The 26,967-nt window shown below is 41.5% G+C and overlaps 1 protein-coding gene across 1 annotated transcript in view; it reads left to right on the forward strand.

Moving 5' to 3' along the window:
* Window positions 1–696: 696 nt before the first annotated feature.
* Window positions 697–26,967, forward strand: part of RNASE9 (ribonuclease A family member 9 (inactive)) — a 28,985-nt gene continuing 2,714 nt past the window's right edge. Inside the window, 2 exon segments of the mRNA XM_046007825.1 lie at window positions 697–946; window positions 949–1,276. Coding sequence (XP_045863781.1) covers window positions 697–946; window positions 949–1,276 — 578 coding nt within the window.

A 26,967-nucleotide genomic window follows, 5' to 3' on the forward strand; every position in this document is an offset into this window, starting at 1 on the left:
CAGGAGCTCTTTGTGAAAAATGACATTTCGCACTAAAGGACCAACTCTATGCCCTGATGTCCATCAATGGGACATAATTCCTATGACACATGTTATTGCTGTCCTGGTTCTTGCAAGGAAAGTTTTAAATTATTTAACATCATGACCGTGAAGCTTAGTGACAACTTGCTTCGGGAGTATGTACCAAATTAGATATTTTCATTTCTTTTTAAAGTAGGACAATTTTTTTTTTTTGAGAGAGTGTGAGAGTGGGAGGAGGAGGGGGGAGAGGGAGAGAGAGAATCTTAAGCAGGGAGCCCGACATGGGGCTCAATCCCACAACCCTGAGATCATGACTCGAGCAGAAATCAAGAATCAAATGCTTAACCAACCGAGCCACCCAGGAGCCCCTAAAGTAGCACAACTTTTTAAAAATGTACGTCATCTCAGTTTACATATTTGTGTAGCAAAGACACTTGCTCATGTGCATTTAAAGTCCCAGCAGATATTGGTGTGACCTGAGCGGGCTAAGCAGACAAGGGGACCCACAGAGAGGCAGGAAAGCGAGGACTGAGATCTCTGATGGTGAGGTTACCATAATTGCAGAAGAGGCACAGGGTGGAGAGAGAAATGAAGGCATTTTGTTGGGGAACAGAAGCAGGCAGAGTGTGGGGGTGGCACCTATCTCTTTCTCTCTCCTAGTCCCCACCAGAGAACATGCGGATTCTGATCGCTGCGCAGATGCTGACTCTGATGCTCCTGCTGCTACAGCCCCTGCAATTTAAAAGTTGGCGTTTCCAACTCAGTGAGTCAGAGGAAGAGATAGAATGGTTTGAAGGTTACTTGGTGGAAATGCACAGTTCGGGACCTCCCAGACCTCTGACCAAAAAAGCTTTCCAAAGACAGATGATTATCGATCCTGAAAGACCACTAACCGATTCTAACTACTGTACTGATGGAATGAAGATGAAAATGTCCACGACACCTTCCGTTGTGTCAGAGAATATTTCTTCCTCCAAATAGTATATGAGGACTTGCAAAAGATCTGTAACAACGTATTTGTGCCTTGTAAGAAATGTCACAGGAGCAGTCACCTAGTAGAAGGAGTGTACTGTAATTTAACAAGAGGAGCTGGAATGACAGACTGTGAATATGACTCTTCTTATAGGCAGGGCCATGTCCTTATCACTTGCTGATGACAAAATGATATTCAAGAAATTGTTCCTGCTCACGTAAGTAATATTATGGTTTTAGATGATGATATGCAGGGTAGTAGCATCTTCCACAATGAAGCCGAGTGGCCATTCTTTTTTTTTTTTTTTTCATTTTATTTATTTATTTGACAGAGATCACAAGTAGGCAGAGAGGCAGACAGAGAGAGAGGAGGAAGCAGGCTCCCTGCTGAGCAGAAAGCCCGATGCGGGGCTCGATCCCAGGACCCTGAAATCATGACCTGAGCCAAAGGCAGAGGCTTTAACCCACCGAGCCACCCAGGTGCCCCCGAGTGGCCATTCTAAAAAGTATTCTCTAAAGTCATGAGTAGGAGGATATCACCTGTTCCATCCTGATCCTTGCAAGTTAAAATTGAGAACGGTCATTTTGAGCCCATTCATGTTCATCATCTGCCTTCTTCCCTTCTTTTAACCATGCAAAGGTAATGTGGGCTCAGTTCATCGATGACTCTCGGAGATGCGGTTTCAAACAAGTCAAGTAATTTAGCACATTTTGAGTGTGTTATGAGGACAAATGCCTACAGTGAAAGGAGAGCCAGCTCCAAGAGAAACAGGAAATGGTTGTCTGGAGTGTGCTCCTGACTCTTTAGTTCAGTAGAACTAATAAAGTGTATTGACCTAGTGAAGTGTGTCCGGTATGATTATGAGGGGTTTCTGGGTTTGGAATGACCTTTCTCTGTAACATAATTTGAAAAGAAAAGAACTCAAAGCTCCTCAAGAAGTTGTGCAATTCAACTTTCGAGTACTATATTTGTAGACATGTCACTTGTTCTGTTCTTTCCCTACAATGAAATACAATGAGAACATGAAGGTGTAGATTCTAATAGGCAACATCTCAGGATAAATGCCTAAATATTCAGGATAGCAAGCTTCCCGGAGTGTGGAGGCCAAGAAAAACAAGGCTGTATCCACCTCGAATCTAGCCCTGACATAAGTACAGCCATCTTGACAAAGCAAAAGCTGGCACCTCGCACCCCCTCTCCACCCGCTCCCCTCCCCTCGGTAGTATGTATGACATTCCTCAGCCACCCCTGGCTGCCCTAAAAGAAAAACAAATAGTTAACTTGCAGAGATCATAAGCCTGCAAGACAGGAGTCTCCCTTGGTTTACAAATGTCCTGGAGATGTACAACAAAGAAGCTATCTTAACAATAGCCCAATTTCCAGAGGCAAATAACTCAGTTCCCCAAGCCCTAACGTCGCCCTCCCCACCATAAAACTGAAGGAGGCTGAGGCAGAAGGAAATGTAAATAAAGTTAAATTTCTTCTAAACCTAAATCTCACTAACAAGGATACTTGATAGGAGAAATGTGAAACTTTATCTCTAAACCTCGGAGATAGTGTCAGCAATCATTCCCAAGCATATGACCCACTGATATTCATCTAAAGGGTCTCATGAGAAGATTTTTATTACTAGTAATAAATAACCTTTCTCCCAACAATAGCTAGCCCCTCAAGGTCCTGGAGACCTTGCTTCCAAAATTCCTTAGAGACTAACATCATCCCCTTTGTCCTCACCCACCACCGTGTCCAACCCTGCTCTGCCTTTAAAACTGCCTTTAAAAACTCTGACTGTAATCTGGTTCGGGGTCCAAGTCCCTACTCCGCTGTGTCGGGTACACTTGGGCCCAAGCTTAAGCTTGCTGAATAAACCCTCGTGTGTTTACATCAGTGTTGGCTCCTTGGTGGTCTCTCAGACGCGAAAACTCGGGCTTAACACGGAGTACTTTTCAATTGCCCGATGCTGTGTCTGTATATTCCCATATCTTTGCTTTGGATTAGACTATCACTGTTCACAAAACTCCAAACAATTCCTCACTTTCTGACACAGTTACCTTTCTTTATGATTCCTTTCCTCACTTGCCAGTATGTGGCTGCATCTGAGAATATGCCACTTACAAAAACGGCTGGAGAATCTGTATGATAAGAGAAATCTGTCTGTCCAGTACAGGTAATAATTTCTCTCTTTTTGTCTGTGAAATTCCATAACAGCCTTTAATTATGAGTCTCAATAACTTACAGAAGATGGGATAAGAAGTAGTGAAGGGAGATGGTAGGGAGAGTGTCTATTACTTTTGCACACTGCACTGAAATCCTATCTGCTCATTTCCTCCCCCGCCCTTATTCTTGTCTTCAGACTCAGAGCTAAGAGCCTACTTTATCAATCATTTGATGTAAATTAAGGGCCTAGGGCCAAGGACTGCCAGAACCCATTTCAGGGACTAAGGAAAGAACACCAGAAAATGAAACTACTCTTCATATGGAAGCCTGGGACTTTTTTTTTTTTAAAGATTTATTTATTTATTTGACAGGCAGAGATCACAAGTAGGCAGAGAGGCAGGCAGAGAGAGAGAGAGGAGGAAGCAGACTCCCCGCTGAGCAGAGAGCCCGATGCGGGGCTCGATCCCAGGACCCTGGAATCATGACCTGAGCCAAAGGCAGAGGCCTTAACCACTGAGCCTCCCAGGTGCCCCACAAGCCTGGGACTTTTAATTGTAATGTATGCATGAATGAGGATCCTATCAAACTTTAGAAATCTTATGACAGGCTCTAAGAGTCAATCTTCTATACATGAACCAAAGCAGTTCTACACAAAGGCTAGCCCAGGTATGTGCTATGGGCCCTCTCATCTGGTCCACTCTCATCTCACCTGTCTCGGGATTATACAACACACAATATATTTGTGAAAGTATGATATAGTACAGTAAATAAGGCATGAAATAATCATAAGATTATCTCTGTCTCTCCAGATAAGGGGTCTGATCCATACACATTGAAAACTTGAATCAAGGAACTAGAAGGATTATTTATACAGATTTTTTTTTCATCACACAATTTATTCTTTATATTGGAATTGGAATCCCAATAATGATGATGCAACAGTAATTTTTTAAATTGTGGTAAGATATACATAGCATAAAATTTACTACTGTAGCCATTTTTAACTGTACACTTCAGTAGCAGTAAATGCATTCACGCTCTTGTGCAACCATCCCAGTTGCTGTCTCCAGAAATTTTTCACCTTGCAAAATGAAACACTGTGTGCATGGAACAATAACTCCCCCATTTCCCCCTCCTCTCTGCCCCTGGTAACCACCATTTTACCTTCTGTCTCTTATGAATTTGACTACTCTAGATACTGCATGTGAATAGACCCATACAGTGTCTGTCCTTTTGTGTCTGGCTTATTCCACTTAGCATGTCTTCAAGGTTCATCCAAGTTATAACATATGTCAGAGTTTCCTTCCTTTTTAAGGCTGAATAATATTCCATTGAATGTATATACTACATGGTGTTTATCCGTTCATCCATCGAGGGACACTCACTTGGGTTACTCCTACTTTTGGGCTACTGTGAACAATGCTGTTATGAGCAAGGATGTACAAAGATCTGTTCAAGTCCTCACCTTCTATTCTTTTCGGTCTATGCCCAGAAGTGAAATTGCTGGATCATATAGTCATTCTTTTCCATAGCAGCTACACTGTTTTACACTCTAATGGCCATGCACTGAGGCTTCAGTTTGTCCAATCCTCACCAAAACTTGTCAGCTTTTTTTTTTTTTAAATAACAATCCTAATGGGTGTGAAGGGGTGATACAACCTTCATTTTAAATTTTAATTATTCAGTGAAGGAATGTAGGCAGCAGCATTTGTAAGAGTAAAGGGAAAAACTAGAAATGGTATTTGTCTCCTAACCAGAATAAACCCAATTGGTATTCTCCTTCAAAATGTATGATGTGGGGCACCTGAGTGGCTCAGTTGGTTGGGCATCTGCCTTTGGCTCATGTCATGGTCCCGAGGTCTCCCTGCTTGGGAGGAACCTGTTTCTCGCTTTCCCTCTGTGGCTCCCCGTGCTTGTGCTCACACACACACACACACACACACACACACACACACATACTCTCTCTCTCTCTCTCTCTTTCTCTCTCTGTCAAATAAATAAAAATAAAAGCTTTTAAAAAAGAGAGAGAAAAATGTGTGATGGACATTATGTCATTGAATAAGATCAGAAGAGTATAGTACAAGAAGAGAGCATGGTTGCTCCATCCCTTTTTTTGTTTTGTTTTGTTTTGTTTTAAGATTTTATTTATTTATTTGACACACAGAGAGAGATCACAAGTAGGCAGAGAGGCAGGCAGAGAGAGAGATGAAAGCAGACTCCCCACTGAGCAGAGAGCCCGATGTAGGCCTCGATCCCAGAACCCTGAGATCATGACCTGAGCTGAAGGCAGAGGCTTAACCCACTGAACCACCCAGGCACCCCTGTTCCATCCCTTCTATCCTAGCACAACATAATGAAATGACATGAGGGGGGAGTATAGAACTGAAGCTTGCATCTATCTCTGTGCTGTTCCTTATTGAAGAAAACTAACGATGCCAGGTTGAACCCTATTCATTTGCCCCTGCATATTTTTGTGCAAAATTGAATTCATACTTCTCATTGCATTTGGTGCATTCTATGACTTGCATTGAGTATATGATATATAACAGAATATATAAATATTCTACCCTAGTTTTCATGGTTAGAAGATTACAAAAGCTAGTAAATATTATCAAGTTCTTCTTAAGAGATCTAAGGAGATACCTCCAGTGACATAGAGCTTCTGGATAGTGACTCTAGCCTATCAACACAAGAAATAAAAGATACTTTATCCAAATGAGATTTTGAATTCAGGAAGACCTTTTCCACAAGACGGGACTCTGAGACTATGTTTTCCAACCACTAGGATATAAACTTCAAGAGAACGAGGGCATATATATATATACATATATATATATATATATATATATATACACATATATATATACATATATATATATATACATATATATATACATATATATATATACTTAACCCTTATTACAAAATGCCAATATTTGACATTATTTGGTTGTTGAAGATTACCTTCCTCCTCTTATTAAGATATATTCATTATAAGTAAGTACAAGCAATTTACCATTTCAGTATATGCTCTAATAATAGTACCAGAGCAGAGGGAAGAACAGGTTTTGAGGATTTCATAAAGCAAAATAGGTTATGACTATTGGACTAGAAGCTTGTGAAACAAATATCAAAATAGAGGGATCACTTTTTTTTTTTTTTAGGTGCAGAGGGAGAAGGAGAGAAAGAAAGAAATAGAGAGTATCAACTCTATGCCCAGCATGGAGAGAGGGATCACTTCTAAGAAAGGGAGAGATGTTAAGAATATAAGAGGGAGAAATTTCAAGGAGAAAAGAGAAGTAAGAGAAAGAATTATTTTTTTCCCTACCGGGAATAGAGACAGAAGATGAAAATGAGGCTTAGACATGAAGAGGCCTCTATACCAGGAATAAAACTGATGTCAGTAAAGGGCAATTTAAGGAGCATTGTTAGCCCATGGGAAGTCATCAGTCAATGCTATCCAATGTCTTTGTCTTCATACCTTCTGTGTCTTTATGTGCTGAGGGTGTGGGGGTCTGAAGGAATATTTCTAGGGAAGGCAGAGGGAGACACACCTAGGCCTCAGTTCTAAAGGCACATGTTCCCTCATTGATCCTTGGGAGGGTGCTGAACACTCAGTAAGATACAGAGTTGCCATAATCTACTACCACCGAAAGATGTGAGGTTGCACATTTAGAAAAAGGGAGAGTGAAAGTCTGTTGGTGTCTCATTTGTTGACATTCTGACTGCAGCATTTTGGAGAAAGGTATAGTGACAGGAATTCAGCAAGTCAGCAAAGATCCGAGACTACTGGTCCTGTAGGCTTCTGTCATAATTATGGTACAGAGGAATCTGATACAACAAAGAGTCCTAAAACACAGTACCTCAAACAGACCAAAGTATACCTCTCCTTTCTGTAACAATCCAGCGGAGGCAATCTGTCCAGGACGGGAAGGTGGCTGTGTTCTATGTGATCACTGAAGGACCGGGGTTCTTTCCACATGGTCACTCTGTCATTTCTCCAGCTCTAAGGTGCTGTCTTTGTCCAGCTGGCTGCAGACAGCTCACCACACCTCTGTACTCCAGGGTGTGGAATGCAAAAAGGATAGAGGGAAGCCAGCTTTCTCTAGAGGGAACATGGCAAGGAATTTGCTCCCATTTCTTCAACTCGCATCACACTGGCCAGAACTTAGTGCCAAAGACACACTGAAGGCCAGGAATCTGGAGACTGTGGTCTTAGTGCTAAAAGGAAGAATAGAAAAATGTATCTTGGGAAGCAATTATTTTGCCTATAAAACATCTGATCTGACCTAAGGAAATGTTTTTCTCAATGCAACTAAGCATCACTGTTACTATTATTCTGTCTTTAAACATCTGCTTTGACCAACTTCAGACCTCTATAGGAATCCAGGGAATGTACTCACGACTCATACTGAAGCCTCCAAGTATGAGCATCTCTAGGTAGGATTATAATTGAGGAATAGAGTGTTGACTCCTTGTGCAAAACCTTATTTCAGCCAACCTGTAACAGATATCCAGAATCTGTGACTAAGAGTGTCATCCTGAAGTGATAGCTAAAACCTAACTGCAAAAATTTGGTCCAGTGATTTTAAACAGTCTCTCATGAACCAGAATCTTTTGTAAAACCTTAACAAAATTGCTGAAGTGTCTGCCGATTTATTTGATTCACTAGGTGTAGATGAGACCGAGCCATCTGTGTCTTTAACAAGCTCCACAGGCAATTCTAAGGCTCAGCCCGAGCTCAGGATCACTGACTCTAGTGTCATGCCAGAAGCCTGACTATTGAAAAAACCAACAAGAACACATTATACCCATGATAGGAAATTCCTTTCACTAGAGATGTGTGCATCAGGCCATTACAGATGGCTGACAAAACTCATTAACCTGCCAAACCACAAGTTCCCTTGCTGTGGGAAGCAGCCCATTAAATTAACATGGGATCATGACCGAGGGATGAGAATTAGTCTTTCTCGCAGCTCTAGTTCTCATTTGAATTTGTATGGTTTCATTATAAGTTAATATATGGATGATGTACAGCAACAAATTTCCTTAATTTGGGGTGTTTTAATAAAATTGAGTGTCTGGAAAGCAAAGCTGAAAACCGATGTTCAGGTACAGCAATCTTGCCAAGGTAAGTCTAGCTGGCCTCAATTAGGGACACTTTTGTCACATCTCTAACCTAGTGCAGTCATCCCCACACAGAACAATCTTAAAATTTACCTTATGCTGTAACTCAGATGTGTAGGAAAGAAGGCAAAGTCTTTATGTTGTGGATAACGAATCTGCCATTCTCACAAGGTACCACTCACAGGGAAGTTGATAAATTAACTCCATATCTAGTATAGTTCCAACTTAAACTCATTCAATAATTTAAACAGCCTCTTAGGAAATAGTTTCTCCTTGAGATTAATATGCTCAGACTCTAGAATACTCCTCCCTCCCTTTTCCCCTTCTCTGTGGAAAGGAAATGCCTGAGGAGAGAGGAAATTCTGTTTCTACACTGTGACAGGAGAGAGTCAAGTCAGAGACTCAAGCAGCTATTTGCACACTGATATTCATAGCAGCATTATTCACCATAGTGAAAGGTAGGGAAAAACCCAAATGTCCATCCAAAATGAATGGATAAACAAAATATGGTGTGTACACACAGTAGACTATTATTTCGTTTTAAAAAGGACTGAAATTCCGATACATGCAACAACAGGGGTGGCTCTTGAAACATTAAGCAAATAAACCAGACTCAAAAGAACGAATAGGATATGGTTCCACTTATATGAGGTACCTAGAATAATCAAATTCCTAGAGACAATATAAAATGGCAGGGTAGAACCAGCTTCTGGAGGCAAGGAATTTCTTCTACATGCACATAAGGAGGTTGGAAGGTGCCACCCCTCCCTAGCAACAAGTACAAAGCTCAACAGACTAAAAAGTCAACAACTCTTCTGGGATCTGTAAAAGAGTTGAGGAGAGGGCAAAGCTCTGTCCCCAAGACTGGAGAGATTGACAGGCAAATACAGAGACTAACACCTTAATGGAGGAGAGATTCCTGAAGGGTGCTAAAGTAACTAGACCATGGGGGCCATTAGACAGAAGAGGCTCTAATGCCTTCGTCATCTAGGTAAACAGAACAAAACCTAAGCCTGAAATGCCTCTATGTCAAAAAATTAAAACCTAAGGACAACCAAACACAAGCAGCCAACTAGGTTTTCCCAGACAAAGGGACCATGTCAACTAGAGCCAATTAAATAATTTCCTTCCCTTGCTTCTTACCTCTTTATAGAAGTCTTTCCCCTCACTCCTTTGGTGAAGTACTCCTAACCACCTCTGGTTTAGCACATGATTCAAATTGGTGTTTGCTCAAAAAAACTGAAAAATTCAATACACCTCATTTTATCTTTAACAGAGGAAACCACTGTGGGAAGCAGAGCATGGGTAGGAAAATCAGAACTGTCATTGATAAATGGCTGGAGGCTCAGTATGGACAACCCCAAGAGTTAAAAATTCCAGGAGACCCAGTCATGGGGAGGCCCCACGATACAGGTTTCTCACATCACAGAAAAATCCCCTAGTGCTTTTGGCAGGGAGGGGAGAAAGCAACCATGTTTCCTCCGTTCTTAGCCCTCTGTTTTCTTAACAGATGCACCCTGTTTTTATTAATAAACTTTGCCCTCAGGAGAAACTAATTAACCTGAGGTAACCTGCTAGGGAATTATCAGAGGCTAACTGACCTAAGGGAAAGAAAATACCCAACTCCAACCCATTCTAGCCATTCTCTCCCCTGGAGAATCCAAGATAGGGCAGACATGACACAAGCGAGATTCTAAGAGCATCCGGAGAGTGTAGGGTAGAGCAGAAGGTACCTGTTGTCCCTCAATATGGTCATTCCTGTCTTCCTCTGGGGGTTGTAATAGGAAACTCAAATTTTACCTGAGCACACAGTCACTCAAAATAAGAGTTTTCTTCCCCAGGTTTCTTTGCAAGTAAAATTGTCCACGTGACTAATTTCTAGACAGTGGCATGTCCACAGAAATTGAACGAAATGAGGGAAACTTCTGAGACATATCCTTGAAGGGGAGGGAAATGCCCCTGTTTTCCTTTTCTTTTTCATAATGGCTGGAATAGAGCCAGGATGGCTGAAAGTAGAGGAGCCATTTTGGATGCCAACATGAAAGCCACATGCTCAGTTTGAGCAAAACAAAACTGAACAATAAAAGAGGAAGAGACTGGATATCTTACACCACGGAACACCCATATCAGACTTAAGTTGACTGTCATTGGACTTTAGAGCAAGAAATGTGGGAGAGAAATAAACACTTATCCGGTTTCAACCATTGTTATTTGAAGTTTCTGTCCCTGCCACAACAATTCCAACTGATACATACGGGATTTGGGGAGGAGGGAGCATAATCATGTGAGATGTAGGTGGTTACCATTTTTCTTTTTTTTTTTTTAAGATTTTATTTATTTGAGAGAGAGACAGTGAGAGAGAGCATGAGAGGGGAGAAAGTCAGAGGGAGAAGCAGACTCTCCAAGGAGCAGGGAGCCCGATGCGGGACTCGATCCCAGGACTCTGGGATCATGACCTGAGCTGAAGGCAGTTGCTTAACCAACTGAGCCACCCAGGCACCCCACCATTTTTCTTTTTTAAGATCTATTTATTTATTTAAGAGAGAGCATGTGCTTTCACACACCCAGGGGTGGTAAGGAAGGGCAGAGGAAGAGAGTGTTACGCAGACTCACACTGAGTATGGAGCCTAACACAGGGCTCAGTCCCACAACCCAAAACCAAGAGTTGGATGCCTCACTAATGACACCATCCAGGTGCCCGAGCAGGTGGTTACTATGAAAGCAATTCCATCAGTAACCCCAGACCGATGAGGCCTGATGAGATCTAGGTTGTCTAGGTGCAGGCCTGGTGTGAAATTTAAGAATGACGTGTAATGGTGTAATTAGAAAAACAAAAGCACAGCAGTGACACGGTGTTAGAGAAATAGCGACCCTCTTTTAACTCCTGCTCAATCCCCACTCTTTATTTTTTATTTCGTTTTGAAGACTCTGTTTATTTATTTGACAGAGAGACAGCAAGAGAGGGCAAGCAGGGGGAGTGGGAGAGGGAGAAGCAGGCTTCCCGCTGAGCAGGGAGCCTGATGTGGAGCTTGATCCCAGGACGCCAGGATCATGACCTGAGCCAAAGGCAGACGCTCAACGACAGAGTCACTCAGGCATCCCAATCCCCTCTCTATTTAACCCAAGTGTTCTGGCATGGTAGAACATTCAAATTCTGGCAAAAGAACATTCAAATATAAGAATTAGTAGAAACAACTCAGGTTGGGAAGTCACAGTTTGAGTTGCATCACTGACTTATGATCCTGGAGGACCACAATTACTTGTTTCATTAGCCTCAGATGATTCTTCTCAATCCAGAGATTGTGACAGGCAAAAGTGAGGCTCTCTACACCCCAAGCCAAGACCCAACCTGAGATTCCCTGTGCTCAGCCTCCTCCATATATCCGTTTCATGAATTATGACCATGGCTCACAAGAAAGCTTTGTGAGATACTCCAAATGCGGCAGGTATCTACTGAATTTATGAATAAATAACAAAATTTGTAATTTAAATGTAAAAACAAAGGAAAAACTATGGGTTTCATTTTTGTATTTTAACCAATTTAATTCCCATTGTTAAAACCAAAATGAAATTCTTAATAAGTATTTTGGAAAAACGGCTTTGGGTGCACCAAAATCTCACATCAACCTGCACACCCCCGTTCCTCAGTAGGCTGATACTATTGGCATGCCCTCGGTTAATGTTCAGTGCTAAGTTTACAGAAAAATCCTGATGTTAGGCCTGGTGCCTGCTCTGTGCCTTCTGTTTCTGGCTGGGGTCCAAGACAAGAAGGCTGATGCCTCTGAACCTCACTGGAGACCTTGGGAAACCCCTGGGGCAGAGTTTGGGCATGATCAAAGGACAGACCTGATGGGTAAAAAAAGATAATGGAGAAAATTAGGAACATTCTGGCATGTGTTGCCCATGCACACACTGATCTCATTCGCCTCATTGTTCAGGAGGTATCAGGGGTCAGGTGTTCTCCCTACGTGGGACCACTTTTTATTTCAAATAGTAATGATAAAAATCATGAAAGCTACATGTCCAGACTTCTATAGCCTCTAAGTATAAAATAAGGTTATTCTTCCATTAAAAAACCCATTTTAGGGGGGCGCCTGGGTGGCTCAGCAGGTTAAAGCCTCTGCCTTCGGCTCAGGTCATGATCCCAATCGAGCCCCGCATCGGGCTCTCTGCTTGGCTGGGAGCCTGCTTCCTCCTCTCTCTCTCTCTGCCTGCCTTTCTGCCTACTTGCCTACTTGTAATCTCTATCTGTCAAATAAATAAATCTTAAAAAAAAAAAAAAAAAACCATTTTAGGGCTCTTGGGTGGCTCAGTTAGGCTTCTGTCTCTGGCTCAGGTCACCATCTCCGGATCCTGGGATCGAGCCCCACGTTGGGCTCCCTGCTCAGCGGGGAGTCTACTTCTCCTTCTCCCTCTGCCCCATCCCCTATTTGTGCTCTCTCTCTTTCAAATAAATAAATAAAACCTTTTTTTTTTTTAAGAAAGAAATTCAGTAGAGTTGGATTTCTTTGTTACATAGCAATAAAATAACAAATACAGCAAGATTGAGAATTTTGACAGAACAAAAAACAATGCTATAGAGAGGCACCATGTTGACATTAACTTTTAAAAGTTTCCTCCAAAATGATAGAATTATAAAAACAAATGTAGTGGAATGTTAATACATGGGGAAACTGGGTTAAAGATATATAGGAAGTTTGGGTTTGTTTTTTTTTTAATTTGTGTGTGTGTGTGTTCCTTTTTTACTATTTTACAAATGTTCTCCAAGTCTGATATGAACTAGCAATTCTCAGAGTAGCAGAAACAGTAATGTGAATGGTCTTTAAGCATTTGAAGTGTTCAATTCCACTGGTAATGTGGGAAGTGTAAACAATTATGATAATAAGGTAATCGCATACATATTGCAATTTGGAATTATTTCAAGTATACATCCTAGAAAAACACATATATAGGCAAAGGAAGATACCCAAGAAAATTCATGAATGCGCTATTTGTACAATTACTGTCAGGAAATTTAAATGGCCATTTATGAAGGAAAAAAAAAATCCAATATACTTAGAGAATACAATAATAGAAAATCAACAAACAGGATCTAGATACAGTAGTGTTGATAATGTCAATAATAACATTGAGGGGCGCCTGGGTGGCTCAGTGGATTAAGCCGCTGCCTTCGGCTCAGGTCATGATCTCAGGGTCCTGGGATCGAGCCCCGCATCGGGCTCTCTGCTCCGCAGGGAGCCTGCTTCCTCCTCTCTCTGCCTGCCTCTCTGCCTACTTGTGATCTCTCTCTGTCAAATAAATAAATAAAATCTTTAAAAAAAAAATAACAACATTGATTGTTAATTGCCAAAGGATACGTACAACATGAAGTTATGTCCATTTCAAAAACACAAAGTAGTATACTATATGTATTTATATATATTGTTCGAGGTATATGCAAATCTAATAAAAGCATAAAACTAGGGGCACCTGGATGGCTCAGTGGGTTAAGACTTTGCTTTTGGCTCAGGTCATGATACCAGGGTCCTGGGATTGAGCTTCACATTGGGCTCTCTGCTCAGTGGGGAGCCTGCTTCCTCCTCTCTTTCTGCCTGCCTCTCTGCCTGCTTGTGATCTCTCTCTCTCAAAAAATAATAAAAATCTTTAAAAGAAAAAGCATAAAACTATCCAGGGGAAAAATATTCACTAACATCTCTTAAGTAGTTATTTCTGGAAAATGAGGATGAAGAATGGGGGAGTAACATTAGCTGCACCTGCATCCTTTAATTCTTTTTAAAAATAATAAAAATATCTTTACCACATATGGCTAATCGTTAACATTTAAAAAATCCTGATGGAAGTGTATATGTTCTAGTATTATTCTTATTCTTTTCTATATAGCTGATTTATATTATTTTTAAAAGAAATCAAAGAGACCTAATTATAGAGTTCTTTTTTTTTTTTTTTTAATTATAATGTTCTTAATTGTGGAGATAGGAGGCGGTGGAGAGGGAAGTGTCTTTAATTTTCTTAATGGAATTAGATGAAAAAGAACATTCTGAGGAGTCTGTTCATGAGATAGCTTTGGAGTAATAATTTCAAATAGTGACAGGAAAATAGTGAGTCACCAGTTTGTACCTTTATGTTAGTTTCTCGCCCTCCTAAATATTAAGAGTTGTGTATCATAACATCTAGAAACTATACTGTTTTACAGAGATATATCATTTTGATTTATATCCCTCGAATAATGCATAGTAATTGTTAAGTAAGAAAAGAGTACTATTGAAACAATTAACCATATTCTGTCATCCAGAGAAAATTATGATTAAATTATCAGTTAATCTTCACAGATTCTATTCAGTAAAATATGTTCCTGAGTACTCAAATTTTTATTTACTTAATTTATTTTTTATTCGTTTCAGAGGTAGAATTTAGTGATTCATCAGTTTCATACAACACCCAGTGCTCATTACATCACATGCCCTCCCTAATGTCCATCACCCAGTTACCCCAACCTCCCAACCCTTCCCTTCTAGCAACCCTTAGTTTGTTTTCTAGAGTTCAGCATCTTTTACAGTTTGCATCCCTCTGAATTTTCATCTTATTTTATTTTTCCTTACCTTCTCCTATGGTTATATGTTTTGTTTCTTAAATTCCACATACGGGGGAAATCATACGCTATTTGTCTTTCTCTGACTATTTCACTTAGCCTAATATCCTCTAGTTCCATCCACATCACTGCAAATGTCAAGATTTCATTCTTTTTGATGACTGAGTAATATTTCAGTGTGTGTGTGTGTGTGTGTGTGTATACCCCACATCTTTATCATTTTATCTGTCTAGGGGCATCTGGGCTCTTCTCAGATTATTTTGGCTCTTGTCGACATTGCTGCTATAAACATTGGGATGCATCTGTATCCTTTGGATAAATACTTAGTAGTACAATTGCTGGGGGGTGGGGTAGTTGTATTTTTAACTTTTTGAGGAATTTTTAACTTTTGAGGAACCTCCATATTATTTTCCAGAATGGCTGCCTCCCAGGGGAATTCTACCGAACATTTAAAGATGAATTAATACCTATTCTTCTGAAACTGTTTTAAAAAATGGAAATGGGAAGGAAACTTCCAAGCTCATGAGTACTCATATTTATTTTTCTTTAAAGATTTTATTTATTTGACAGACAGAATTCAGAAGTAGGCAGAGAGGCAAGCACAGAGAGAGGGGGAGGCAGGCTCCCTGCTGAGCAGAGACCGTCCCCCCCCCCCCGCCCCCCCGAAGCGGGGCTCGATCCCAGAACCCTGGGATCATGACCTGAGCCAAAGGCAGAGGCTTTAACCCACTGAGCCACCCAGGCACCCCAGTACTCATATTTTTAAAGAAAGCTTGGGACCCTGGTAAGAGTTGAGCATGGTTTCATAGTTCTTATCCTGAAACTTGTGCACTGGTGCCATCTGGTGGCCCGCCTCATACACGTTGTAGGTGCTGTGGGGTTTATTTTTGAAAAAAGAATACATAAAAAAAAAAAAAAAAAGAAAGAAAAATGATTACATAAAAGAGGAAAAATTAGATCTACCATAAATTCAGCACTTACCACATCCCTAGTATTACACACACACACACACACACACACGACACATACCAAACACACACATGCCTTTATGTTTCCATATATCTTTTAATAATACTGAATTATCTTTATTTTAAAGAGAAATTTACTTGTCCAAGTCTACAAAATCAGTCCTATTTGTTTGCAAAGTCCATTTTCTTCACATATTGGATGGTTTCCATGTCTCTTTGAAGATTGCAGTTAAAAAACACAAAGTTGGGCAACGCTTTTGGGTCCTCTCTGTCTTTGGGAGCTTTGTACTATCACTCAATAAACTTTGCTTTGCTACCCACACAAAACAAATAAACAAACAAAACTAATGAAGTAAAAACAAACCTCACAAAGCAGGGACCCGAAGATAATATCATAATAACTATAATTAGATCTTGAGTTACTGTATTCTGAGTTATCAGGGGACCTATTGCTTTTTTTTTTTTTTTAAGATTTTATTTATTTATTTGACACAGAGAGATCACAAGTAGGCAGAGAGGCAGGCAGAGAGAGAGAGGAGGAAGCAGGGTCCCTGCGGAGCAGAGAGCCCGATGCGGGGCTCGATCCCAGGACCCCGAGATCATGACCTGAGCCGAAGGCAGCGGCTTAATCCACTGAGCCACCCAGGCGCCCCGACCTATTGCTTTCATAAAAGAAAAACAGAATGCTGTGAAAAAGTAACAATAGAAAAAGAATAAACACTTGCAAAATAAGTATGTAAATGTGATGGGAACAAAAGAATCAGTATTAGGATCAAAAGATAAGGACAAAAAAAATAGCCAGCGCAGGAAATGGTCCCTCTTAGGACTTGGACCGGATTCAGAAAGTGGTGGGAAAGAGATGGTAGCTTCTGTCTCTGTGCAGGTATTACTTTGATAAACACAAAATGTGATCTGAGTGACAGAATTTTCGCTTGGGTAGTGATGGTTCCCCAGCATTGTGAATGCAGTTAATGCCACTGAATTGTATACTTTAAAATGATTAAAATGGCAATTCTTATGTTTACATATATTTAACCACAATAAGGAAAAAGAAGCATGACGCATGATAAGATTCATATTTTGCTGAGTCCATGAATTCCTCAAGATGGATTTAAGTGACCACAACTGTGAAGAAGGAAAGAACTGTGAGGATAGGGAATCGCACTCGTCCTATTTGGTTATTTCTGGATGTGATGCTGCCTGTTCAGAATAAAAAACATGTGTCACCATTAAACAGGGCCCTCAGGGGGAAAAGTTCTCATTTTGCAAATGGCTTGCTCTTTTTTTAAATCTAGTCTTGGGCTTTTAACTAAATCTCTTTCCAGTCTAGGATTAAGATTAAAAGAGTCACTTAAGAAGTCATCAAGGTGACTAATCTGGGCAAGACAAGTAGATTATAAGAGGAGGAAGTGAGGAGAAGCCTGGGTATGGGAGCAGGATGTCCAGGCTGCTATAGATAATCTGCAAAATGGTAAACACTGATGCTGGCATGACCCAAAGAAGGCTGTGTGGCCAGACTAAATATGGGTGAATTATGAGACGTCCACAGTGCTTGCACAAACTGAGCACTATTTGTAATTTCCCTCTAGGAAAATTTCTCTAGGAGAAATTCCTGAACCATATCATCCCTGGATATTTTCCTAAACAATCCCAGATTCAACACACTGAGTGCATGACTGAAGACATCACACAGTCATCATGAACAATCCACTCAAATCTAAAGAGCTTTTAATTTGTGTTTACAGAATATCAAGAAGGTGTGTGCAAAAATCAGATTCATGAGGGTTTGTGTCATGCAGTGGAGAGAATCTCAGGGAAGAGGAGACACTGAGTCACTAAGAATTGATTTAGAAATGGCCTGTTCAGTAAAAGATATGCAAAGTTAAGTAATAATGAGAAGCTATATTTTGCCTATCAAACTGTCAATTAAAATAAAAGATAATGCCAAATTATGCAAAGGATACAGTTGGCATGGGCCCAACCTGTGTACTGGTAGGTGGGGATATAAGTACAACTTCACTGAAAGGGAAGGTGTGAAAACCTAAAAGTACCTACAACTTTAAGATTATTTATATGCTTTGACTTAATAATTCCTACCAGAAGAATTTTTCTTAAGGAAAAGTATCTGTACAAATTATGTATCAGTGGAAGTCACTTCAATGTCCAAGAGTAGGGAAATAGTTAAATAGATAATATTTCATTAATGAAATAATATATTGGTAGTAACATTTTTAAAATCCAGAAAATGCTAATGCATAATTTGAATTTTCAACAAATAGAACTTCTTTCCTTTCCTTTGCTCATTTCCCCATATCTTCCCCTTTCCTTCCCTTCTCTTCACTTTCCTCCCTTTATTTCCACTTTCTTCCCTTCCTATACAATTTATTCCTGAAGCTATTAAATGGGACAGACCAAGGTAGGCATCCACAGGAGGGTGGGGCCGGTGTGAAGAATATAAGTCAAAGCATGAGACAGGTGAATGGGCCATCCATTTGGAGGTGAGAGGGATTTAGGTTGAGGTATGATGGGGGAAAATCCAGCATGAAGAGTCGAGCTTGAGTAGCTAGAGGAGGTGTCCACTCAGAGGGTGACCTGATGTGGGGTATGAAAACTGAAATGGGGAGCATCCATTTAGGGAGGCAGCTCGGCACAGAGTATCAGAGTCAGAGTAGGCAAAGGACATCCATATAGAAGGGGGACAGCGGCAGCTATAGAAAACTGGTTACATATGTGGAGATTGATCAGATAAGTAAAAATACTGAAGAAAATATGGGGGAAGAGGGTTATAAATATGGAAATGGGGATATAAATACAGAAAGGGAGAAAACTAATATGAGCCCTGTGGGGTTAGACTGGAATTGGACATATTGATGTGAACTCATGTTTTTCCATGTAAATATATAAACAACACACATGTAACTGTGTGTGTGGGTCCTCATGTGTGTGTTTGTAATTGGATCTCTTTGCTACATTCCTAAGCCCTGTCTACTGACAGAGTCTTGGAGCTCTCTCACCCCAACAACCATAAACACACAAAATTCTATTCTCCACAGAAAAAACCAGGTGTCTTTGGAGAAATGACTGGTTCCAGGGCGAGGAAAATATAAGGTAAGCTTGGACCATCTTGTTGTTTCTCAAAGCAGGGAAGTGCCTAAAGAATCATGGGGACATGGCAATAGCACCCAGAAGCCAGATTTAAAGGGCTTCCACTGACTAATTCAAGGACAGGCTATATAACTCCTTAAATTAAATAATAAACTATGAGGCCCTACTGATATAGTAAATAAGTACATTGAAAATGTGATTAGGAATGAAATACATGCATAGTTTCAAAGTACATTTACCACAAAATATGTATCACTTATTAGTTACAAGAGAAACAAATATTGTGAAAATGTCTATGCTATCTAAAGCAATCTATACATTTAATGCAATCCCTATCAAAATACCATCAATTTTTTTCAAAGAAATGGAACAAATAATCCTAAAATTTATATGGAACCAGAAAAGACCCCAAATAGCCAGAGGAATGTTGAAAAAGAAAACCAAAGCTGGTAGCATCACAATTCCAGACTTCAAGCTCGATTACAAAGCTGTATTTATCAAGACAGTATGGTACTGGCACAAAAACAGACACATAGATAGATCAATGGAACAGAATAAAGAACCCAGAAATGGACCCTTAACTGTGTGGTCAACTAATCTTCAACAAAACAGGAAAGAATGTCAAATGGAAAAAAGACAGTCTCCTCAACAAATGGTGTTGGGAAAATTGGACAGCCACATGCAGAAGAATGAAACTGGACCATTTCCTTACACAACCCACAAAAATAGACTCAAAATAGATGAAAGACCTCAATGTAAGATAGGAATCCATCAAAATCCTTGAGAAGAACACAAGAAGGAACCTCTTTGACCTCAGCTGCAGCAACTTCTTCCTAGAAACATTGCCAAAGGTAAGGGAAGCAAGGGCAAAAATGAACTATTGGGACTTCATCAAGATCAAAAGCTTTTCCACAGCAAAGAAACAGTCAACAAAACCAAAAGAAGATATTGTAAATGACATAGCAGATAAAGGACTAGTATCCAACATCTATAAAGAACTTATCAAATTCAACACCCAAAGAACAAATAATCCAATCAAGAAATGGGAAGAAGGGGGCGCCTGGGTGGCTCAGTGGTTAAAACCTCTGCCTTTGGCTCAGGTCATGATCTCAGGGTCCTGGGATTGAGCCCCGCATCGGGCTCTCTGCTCAGGAGGAGCCTTCTTCCTCCTCTCTCTCTGCCTGCTGCTCTGCCAACTTGTGATCTCTGTCTGTCAAATAAATAAAAATAAAATCTTTAAAAAAAAAAAAAGAAATGGGAAGAAGACATGAACAGATATTTCTGCAAAGAACACATCCATATGGCCAACAGACACATGAAAAAGTGCTCAACATCACTCGGCATCAGGGAAATACAAATCAAAACCACAATGAGATACCACCTCACACCAGTCAGAATGGCTAAAATTAACAAGTCAGGAAACAACAGATGTTGGCAAGGATGCGGAGAAAGGGGAACCCTCCTACACTGTTGGTCGGAAAGCAAGCTGGTGCAACCACTCAGGAAAACAGCATGAGGTTCCTCAGAAAGTTGAAAATAGAGCTACCCTACAACCCAGCAATCGCACGACTGTGTATTTATCCTAAAGATACAAATGTAGTGATCCGAAGGGGCATGTGCACCCGAATGTTATAGCAGCAATGTCCACAATAGCCAAACTATGGAAGGAACCTAGATGTCCATCAACAGATGAATGGATAAAGAAGAGTGTTTTTTATATATATATATATATATATATATATATATATTATATATACATTATATATATAATGGAATACTATGTAGCCATCAAAAGAAATGAAATCTTGCCATTTGCAATGATGTGGGTGGAGCTAGAGGGTATCATGCTAAGCGAAGTAAGTCAATCAGAGAAAAACAATTATCATATGATCTCTCTGATATGAGGAATTTGAGAGGCAAAGTGGGGGGTTTGTGGGGTAGGGAGGGAAAAAATGAAACAAGATGGAATCGGGAGGGAGACAAACCATAACAGACTCTTAATCTCACAAAACAAGGGGTGATGGGGTAGGGATATGGTGGCTAGGTTATAGACATTGGGGAGGGTATGTGTTATGGTGAGTGCTATGAAATGTGTAAGCCTGACAATTCACAGACCTGTACCCATGAGACGCCTTTGGTGCAAAAGGGTGGTTTTATTAAAGCAGAGGACAGGATCTAAGGGCAGAAAGAGCTATAGCCCCAGGGGTTGTGAGGGGTGACTGATTATATACTTTGGGTTTGGGGGAAGTAAAGGTAAGGGAGGTTTCAAAAAGATCTTCATACACTAAAGAAGACTCTCAGGATCCTGGAGTCCTTGCTATTGTCAAATGAAGATTGTTTTTCCCTCAAGCAAGGCATTAATATTAAGATAGTTGGGAGCTTCCTGGAGGATTATACTCTGCCTGCCTCAAGTATTTGTTGGGCTGCAGGTCATAAAGACATTTTTATCTACATTTCTTTCTACCTTTGTTTCCCGCATCAATCTGGTCTTGCTAGATCTAGGAACCACTTCATTGTGTTCTTTATTGCCAAACTATCATTCTTAGGTAATTTTACCTCTCCCACCACAAGAGAAAGGAAGTACAATGTCATGACTCTTCAAAACCTGAATTTAACCAACGTAGCACTCCCAGCCACTGCAGTTTCCTACCCTTTTGATTTAGTGCTGGCAATATCCTGACTCAGGACACTGTGTCACACGCACACACACACACATACACACACACACACACCCGGATGCCCGTGCACACCAGCTTCTAATGACTCTCTCCAAGTTTACCATGTTACTTTACCTTGTTGACATTGATCACAAATGCAAGTCTTACCCAGTAGATTCATCCGTTCAGGAGGTTATAACAAAATACCACAGACTGGGTGTTGAATAAGCAACAGAAATGTATTTCTCAGAGTTCTAGAAGCTGGAAGTTCAAGCTCAGGGTGTCAGCATATTCGGGTAGGGCCGTCTTCTGGGTTGCAGACTTCTCATAGCATCCTCATGAATAAGGAAAGGATGGGACTTTAGGGAGGGAAAGAAGAGGCCCTTGACTAGGTTCTGAGGGCATTTCAGGTATGCAGATGCTGAGACAGAACAAAGAGATCAGGAAAATTTAGACCACCCTATCCCAATTACTAGGGTTAAAATGTTTTCCTAATAATTGCATTGTAACCACAGAAAATAAAAATAACCACAAAAACTAATTAGGCCTCAAAGGAAAAGTTCACTATAAAGATTAACCAGACCTAGCAAGACATACCTATATCACAGATGTCACAGAAACAAAAATTCACACAACGTACAAACGTCATTTCTAGTTCTATGCCGCTGACCTAACCACCAGTAAGTTTCCTGGCAAAGTCTTAATAAAAGGTCAGAGATGGGGACCCCCGTGTGGTTCAGTTGGCTAAGCGTCTGCCTTTGGCTCGGGTCATGATCTCAGGGTCCTGGGATCAAGTCCCACATAGGGCTCCTTGCCCAGCAGGGGACAAGACCTGTGGGCAGAAAGAGTTGCCCTGGGGTCATGAGGGGTGGCCCATTATATACTTTGAAGCTGGGAGAAAGTTAAGGATAGCATAAGCCTCCCAGATTTTTTGGAAACAAGGTTTCCAGGATCCTGCAGAAGCTAACTATTGTTAGGAAAAGATCATTTATTACTGTTTAGTAAACCCTCAGTCATAAGACCCTTCATGTGTATATCAGTGGGTCATATGCGTGGAGGATGATTGCCAACATGTATATTGGAATGTAGAGATTGTTGGGTCCATGGCCAAAGGAGCGAGACTGACACAAAGCGAAGGTCAAGCAAAGCTTTATTTCGCACCAAGCATCGAGAATCAAACTGACCAGCCAGGGCCGTCTCTTGCAAATAGGCGACCTCTCTCTGCCTTACAGACTAGCTTTTAAGGACAAAGACCATGTGGTTGTGCCTGGCCACGCACAGGTGGCCAATGAGATTACAACACAGAGAAAGCTGCAAGTCCTGCTAGGTCACACATAAGTGACCAATTGAGTTACAATTTACCCTATAGTAGATATTTGAACTAGTCTATCACCTTGGTCAGAATTGGCGCCCAAAAGGCACCCAAAGGGCGGGGCCCATACTCCTTGGTAGCTAGGGAGACAGTATGCGCCCCCACCAATTGGATACCTCCACTTGGCCTGGCCCACCCTTGTATTTGGGCTTTGTTACCTGGGAATAGTTTCCAGGACTTGTTTTAAGTAAGTCCCCTAGGGGAAGGGGGGGCAGGGACAGTTTAAATTTTACTGTATAAACAACAAGGTCATTGTTTAACTGGATGGGATGGAATTGCTCTGGCTAAATAGGCCCTTACAGAGATAAAGGAATTTTCCACAGAAATTTTTATAGGTTAAAGTAGACTTACAGGATCCTGGGGGTTGGGCCAAGGTTGCCTTTTGCCCTTAGCAAAGTATTAACATTGAGGCAGTTGTGTCCCTAAAGGAATGTCACTCTGCCTATTTCAAGAACTTGTCAATGGGCTGTAAGTAGTAAGGAAATTTAATTTTTCTTTTGCTTTTATTTCCCACTTCACTTACCTTAGGCCCTCCCTTCTAATTCCATCACATGGGGCATTAGGATTCCAACATGTGAATTTAGGGGTGACATGTATTCAGACCATGGCACCGAGAGTATGAAGGAAAATAAGAACGATAATCCATTTTCTGGTCATGTAGAATTTGTCATTTGGAATTTTATAGTGTAAACATAAAACAAAACATCTTCCCACGATATCGTCTCTTGAACTCTACAGGTTGTAATCATTGCATTCTTAGAATGTGAACTCTTTTTTAATTTATTTTTTTAATGTTTTTTTTTAAAGATTTGATTTATTTATTTGACAGACAGAGATCACAAGCAGGCAGAGAGGCAGGCAGAGAGAGAAGGAGGAACCAGGCTCCCTGCTGAGCTCGATGTGGGGCTCCATTCCAGGACCCTGAGATCATGACCTGAGCCGAAGGCAGAGGCTTTAACCCACTGAGCCACCCAGGTGCCCCTGAACTCTTTTTTTAACTAACCTCACTACACTCCTACCTTCTACACATACCCATCAGCAAGGATGATAGGCAAGGAGTCCAGGGGAAAAGAAAGAAGAGTGGTCCTGTTTACATAAGGAATGAGTATCATTTGCCTTTATGAAGGCCAATCCAAGAGAGCACATCTCGTCTATCAATCAGAGGTGAGAGAAGATACTGATCAAAAGTGCCCCATTGGCACTGCAAAGCAATTGTCTCAAAAGTCCTTACAGGAGACAGGAGGAGCTACCCCCATCTTCACGTGGTGTGGAGCTTGCAAACAGTGGAGTAAACACTCTGGGTGCCAATGTGGGGGTCTGACAGGGTGAAGACCGTGTGCTGCTGAATAGGGAAAGGATGGGACTGTAGGTAGGGAAAGAAGAGGGGCCCCAACTAAGCTCTGAGGGCTTTTTAGGTATAGACATGGAGACAGAACAAAAACAAAGATCAGAAAGAAAAATTCAGATTACTCTGTCCCAACTCCAAGGGAAACCAGACGCTGTGTCCAACTGCTACGGTTAAAATGTTTTCCTCATAATTACACTGTAACCACAGAAAACAGAAAATAACCACAAAAAATGACCGGTCCTCAAAGGAGAAGTAAACTATAAAGATTAACCAGACCTAACAAAACAGATGTCACAAGAAACAAAGACTCTCACACAATGTACAAGCATCATGTTTAGCTCCAGCCCACTGACCTAACCACCGGCAAGTTTCCTGGTAAAGTTCTAATTAAAGGCCAGAGATGAAAAGCCCTGCTGGGCACCCTGGTCAGGACCCCTCTTACCCCTGAGAGCTCTTTCTGCATCTTTGCTTACTAAAGCTCCATCCCTTTACTCACTCTCCTTTGTCTGTGAGATCTGTTCTTCAATTCCAGGAGATAAGAACCTCACTCTCTGGCTTACTGCTCCTTGCCACCCTCAAGTGTTGTAGGCCAGAAGTAGCAGAACAGTAAGAACAGAAATGAATGAAAGCCTCCCACATACGCTCTCAATGTCAAGAGTCAGTAGTGACCATGGATGACCCAGAGTCCTAAATTCATACTGTGTCCAGGATGTGTTTCAACCCATCTGGTGAGTTGAGCACCATTCTGGTGACCCACATTCTGTGATCCCACAAAAGAAATACTATGCCTGCCAGAGAGAGTGACCCACTTCCCAGGCCACCGTCCTGGAACCTGGACTTGGCTTTAGGACTCGAGGATGGCTGCGTATATGCAAGGCTCAGAACTTTTAGGGGGTGGCCGGTTCTCTCTACCCATGGGGAACAGTGCCCTGACGGGGAGACATGGGATGTGAGCCCACACAGGTCCTGGTTCAAGCTCAGGGCACCTGACCAGTCAGTCAGTACCAGACGCAAGAGGACTTCCTATGTGGAAGGCACTCCAAAGGGTAGGGTACCCCTGAAGGGCTAGGCCCAGGGCAAGGGCCCTGTTTGCTCAGTTCTAAGGATTGCGCTAGCCCCAAGAATATAAATTTTGTGGCCACCCAAGGGATGAAATTTGAGGAGCTTTACAGGACCCCACATATCCACATACTAGCCAATGTGCCCCAAATTATAAGCTGTGCACTTACTGCATTTTGTACCATAGCACCGCTACCGGGGGGATCCTGTCAAAAAGCTTAGGAGCTCTCTGTGGGAAGCGAACCCAGCACCACCACCACCAAATGCAGCCGCCATTTGCTGTGTTAGGGTATGGAGTCGACCACCCCTCAATGAGACAGAGAACACTCAATAATGCAAGTCACACAGTGAGGTTTATTTCCAGCTAGCTGGGGTCCAAGTATCTGCCCAGCGCAGCGGGTTTCAACAAGGACCCCGAGCACTCAAAGCCAAGGGTTTATATAGCATTTTCAAGGCACTTTTTCATAGCTACATATATCTTGCGCCCCACTTTGAAAGTTTAACTTTGTCTAACTTTTGCCACCCCGGCGTCACCCTGGTGGTTAAGTGAGATTTAGGTTTAAAAGAAATTTAACTTTATTTACATTTCCTTCTGTCTTAGCCTCCTTCAGTTTTATGGTGGGGAGGGCGACCTTAGGCCTCAAGGAGCTGAGCTATTTGTCTCTGGAAATTGGGCTATTGAGAAGATGGCTTCTTTGTTGTAAATCACTAGGACATTTGTAAACCAAGAGAGACTCCTGTCTTGCAGGATTGTTGTGATCTCTGCAAGTTAACTATTTGTTTTTTATTAACATCTGGTCCCTTTGGCACCACCGCCTAACCGCCCTGGTGGTATATAATTAAGTTGCTTTTTCCCAGGTTTTAGCTAGTTCCTCTTATCTCAAGTTAGGTACGCAGTGTGGGACAGTTAGGGACGCTCAGTAAAATGGCTTCCCGGCCTTCAGGATGGCCATTCTTATGCTAACCCACTCTTACAGTGCAAGGTGCCAGCTTTTGCTTTGCCAAGATGGCTGTACTTGTGTCAGGGCTAGACTCGAGGTGGGTACAGCCTTGTCTTTCTTGGCCTCCACACCTGGAGCTGGTTCCAGGACTTAAGTCCCCTGGGAGAAGGGGAGCAGGGACAGTTTAAGGGTTAACCAACAAAGTTATTGTTTAACCTCAATGGAAGCCTCTGGCTAAAATAGAAATATAAAATAGGCCCTTACAGCTGAAGCCTACTACAGGCCATTGGGTCTCACACAATCCTCATAACAGCCCTAGAAAGTAGGTTTCATCTCGTTTAAAAGTAAGGAACTGAGGTTCCGAGAGCCAACAGCTACTATCTGTGGTCACAACTGCTTCTCAGCAGCAGAGCTTCGATTTCGTGCCACGACTGTGTGATTCCCAAGAACCGGCCCTTCTCACCTACGGCAGCACATTGATGTCATTTGGGAATGTTGGTGAGGTCTGGAGTCGACGGCCAAGAAAGAATTCTTGAGTCGTCTTTAGTGCAAACAGGTGATTTTATGAAAGCACAGGGACAGGACCCGTGGGCAGAAGGAGCTGCTGTGCTGCCGTTGTGAGGAATGGTTGATCATATACTTGGGAGTTG

The sequence above is a fragment of the Meles meles genome, chromosome 6 (assembly GCF_922984935.1).
Source record: "Meles meles chromosome 6, mMelMel3.1 paternal haplotype, whole genome shotgun sequence".
Taxonomy (NCBI): Eukaryota; Metazoa; Chordata; class Mammalia; order Carnivora; family Mustelidae; genus Meles; species Meles meles.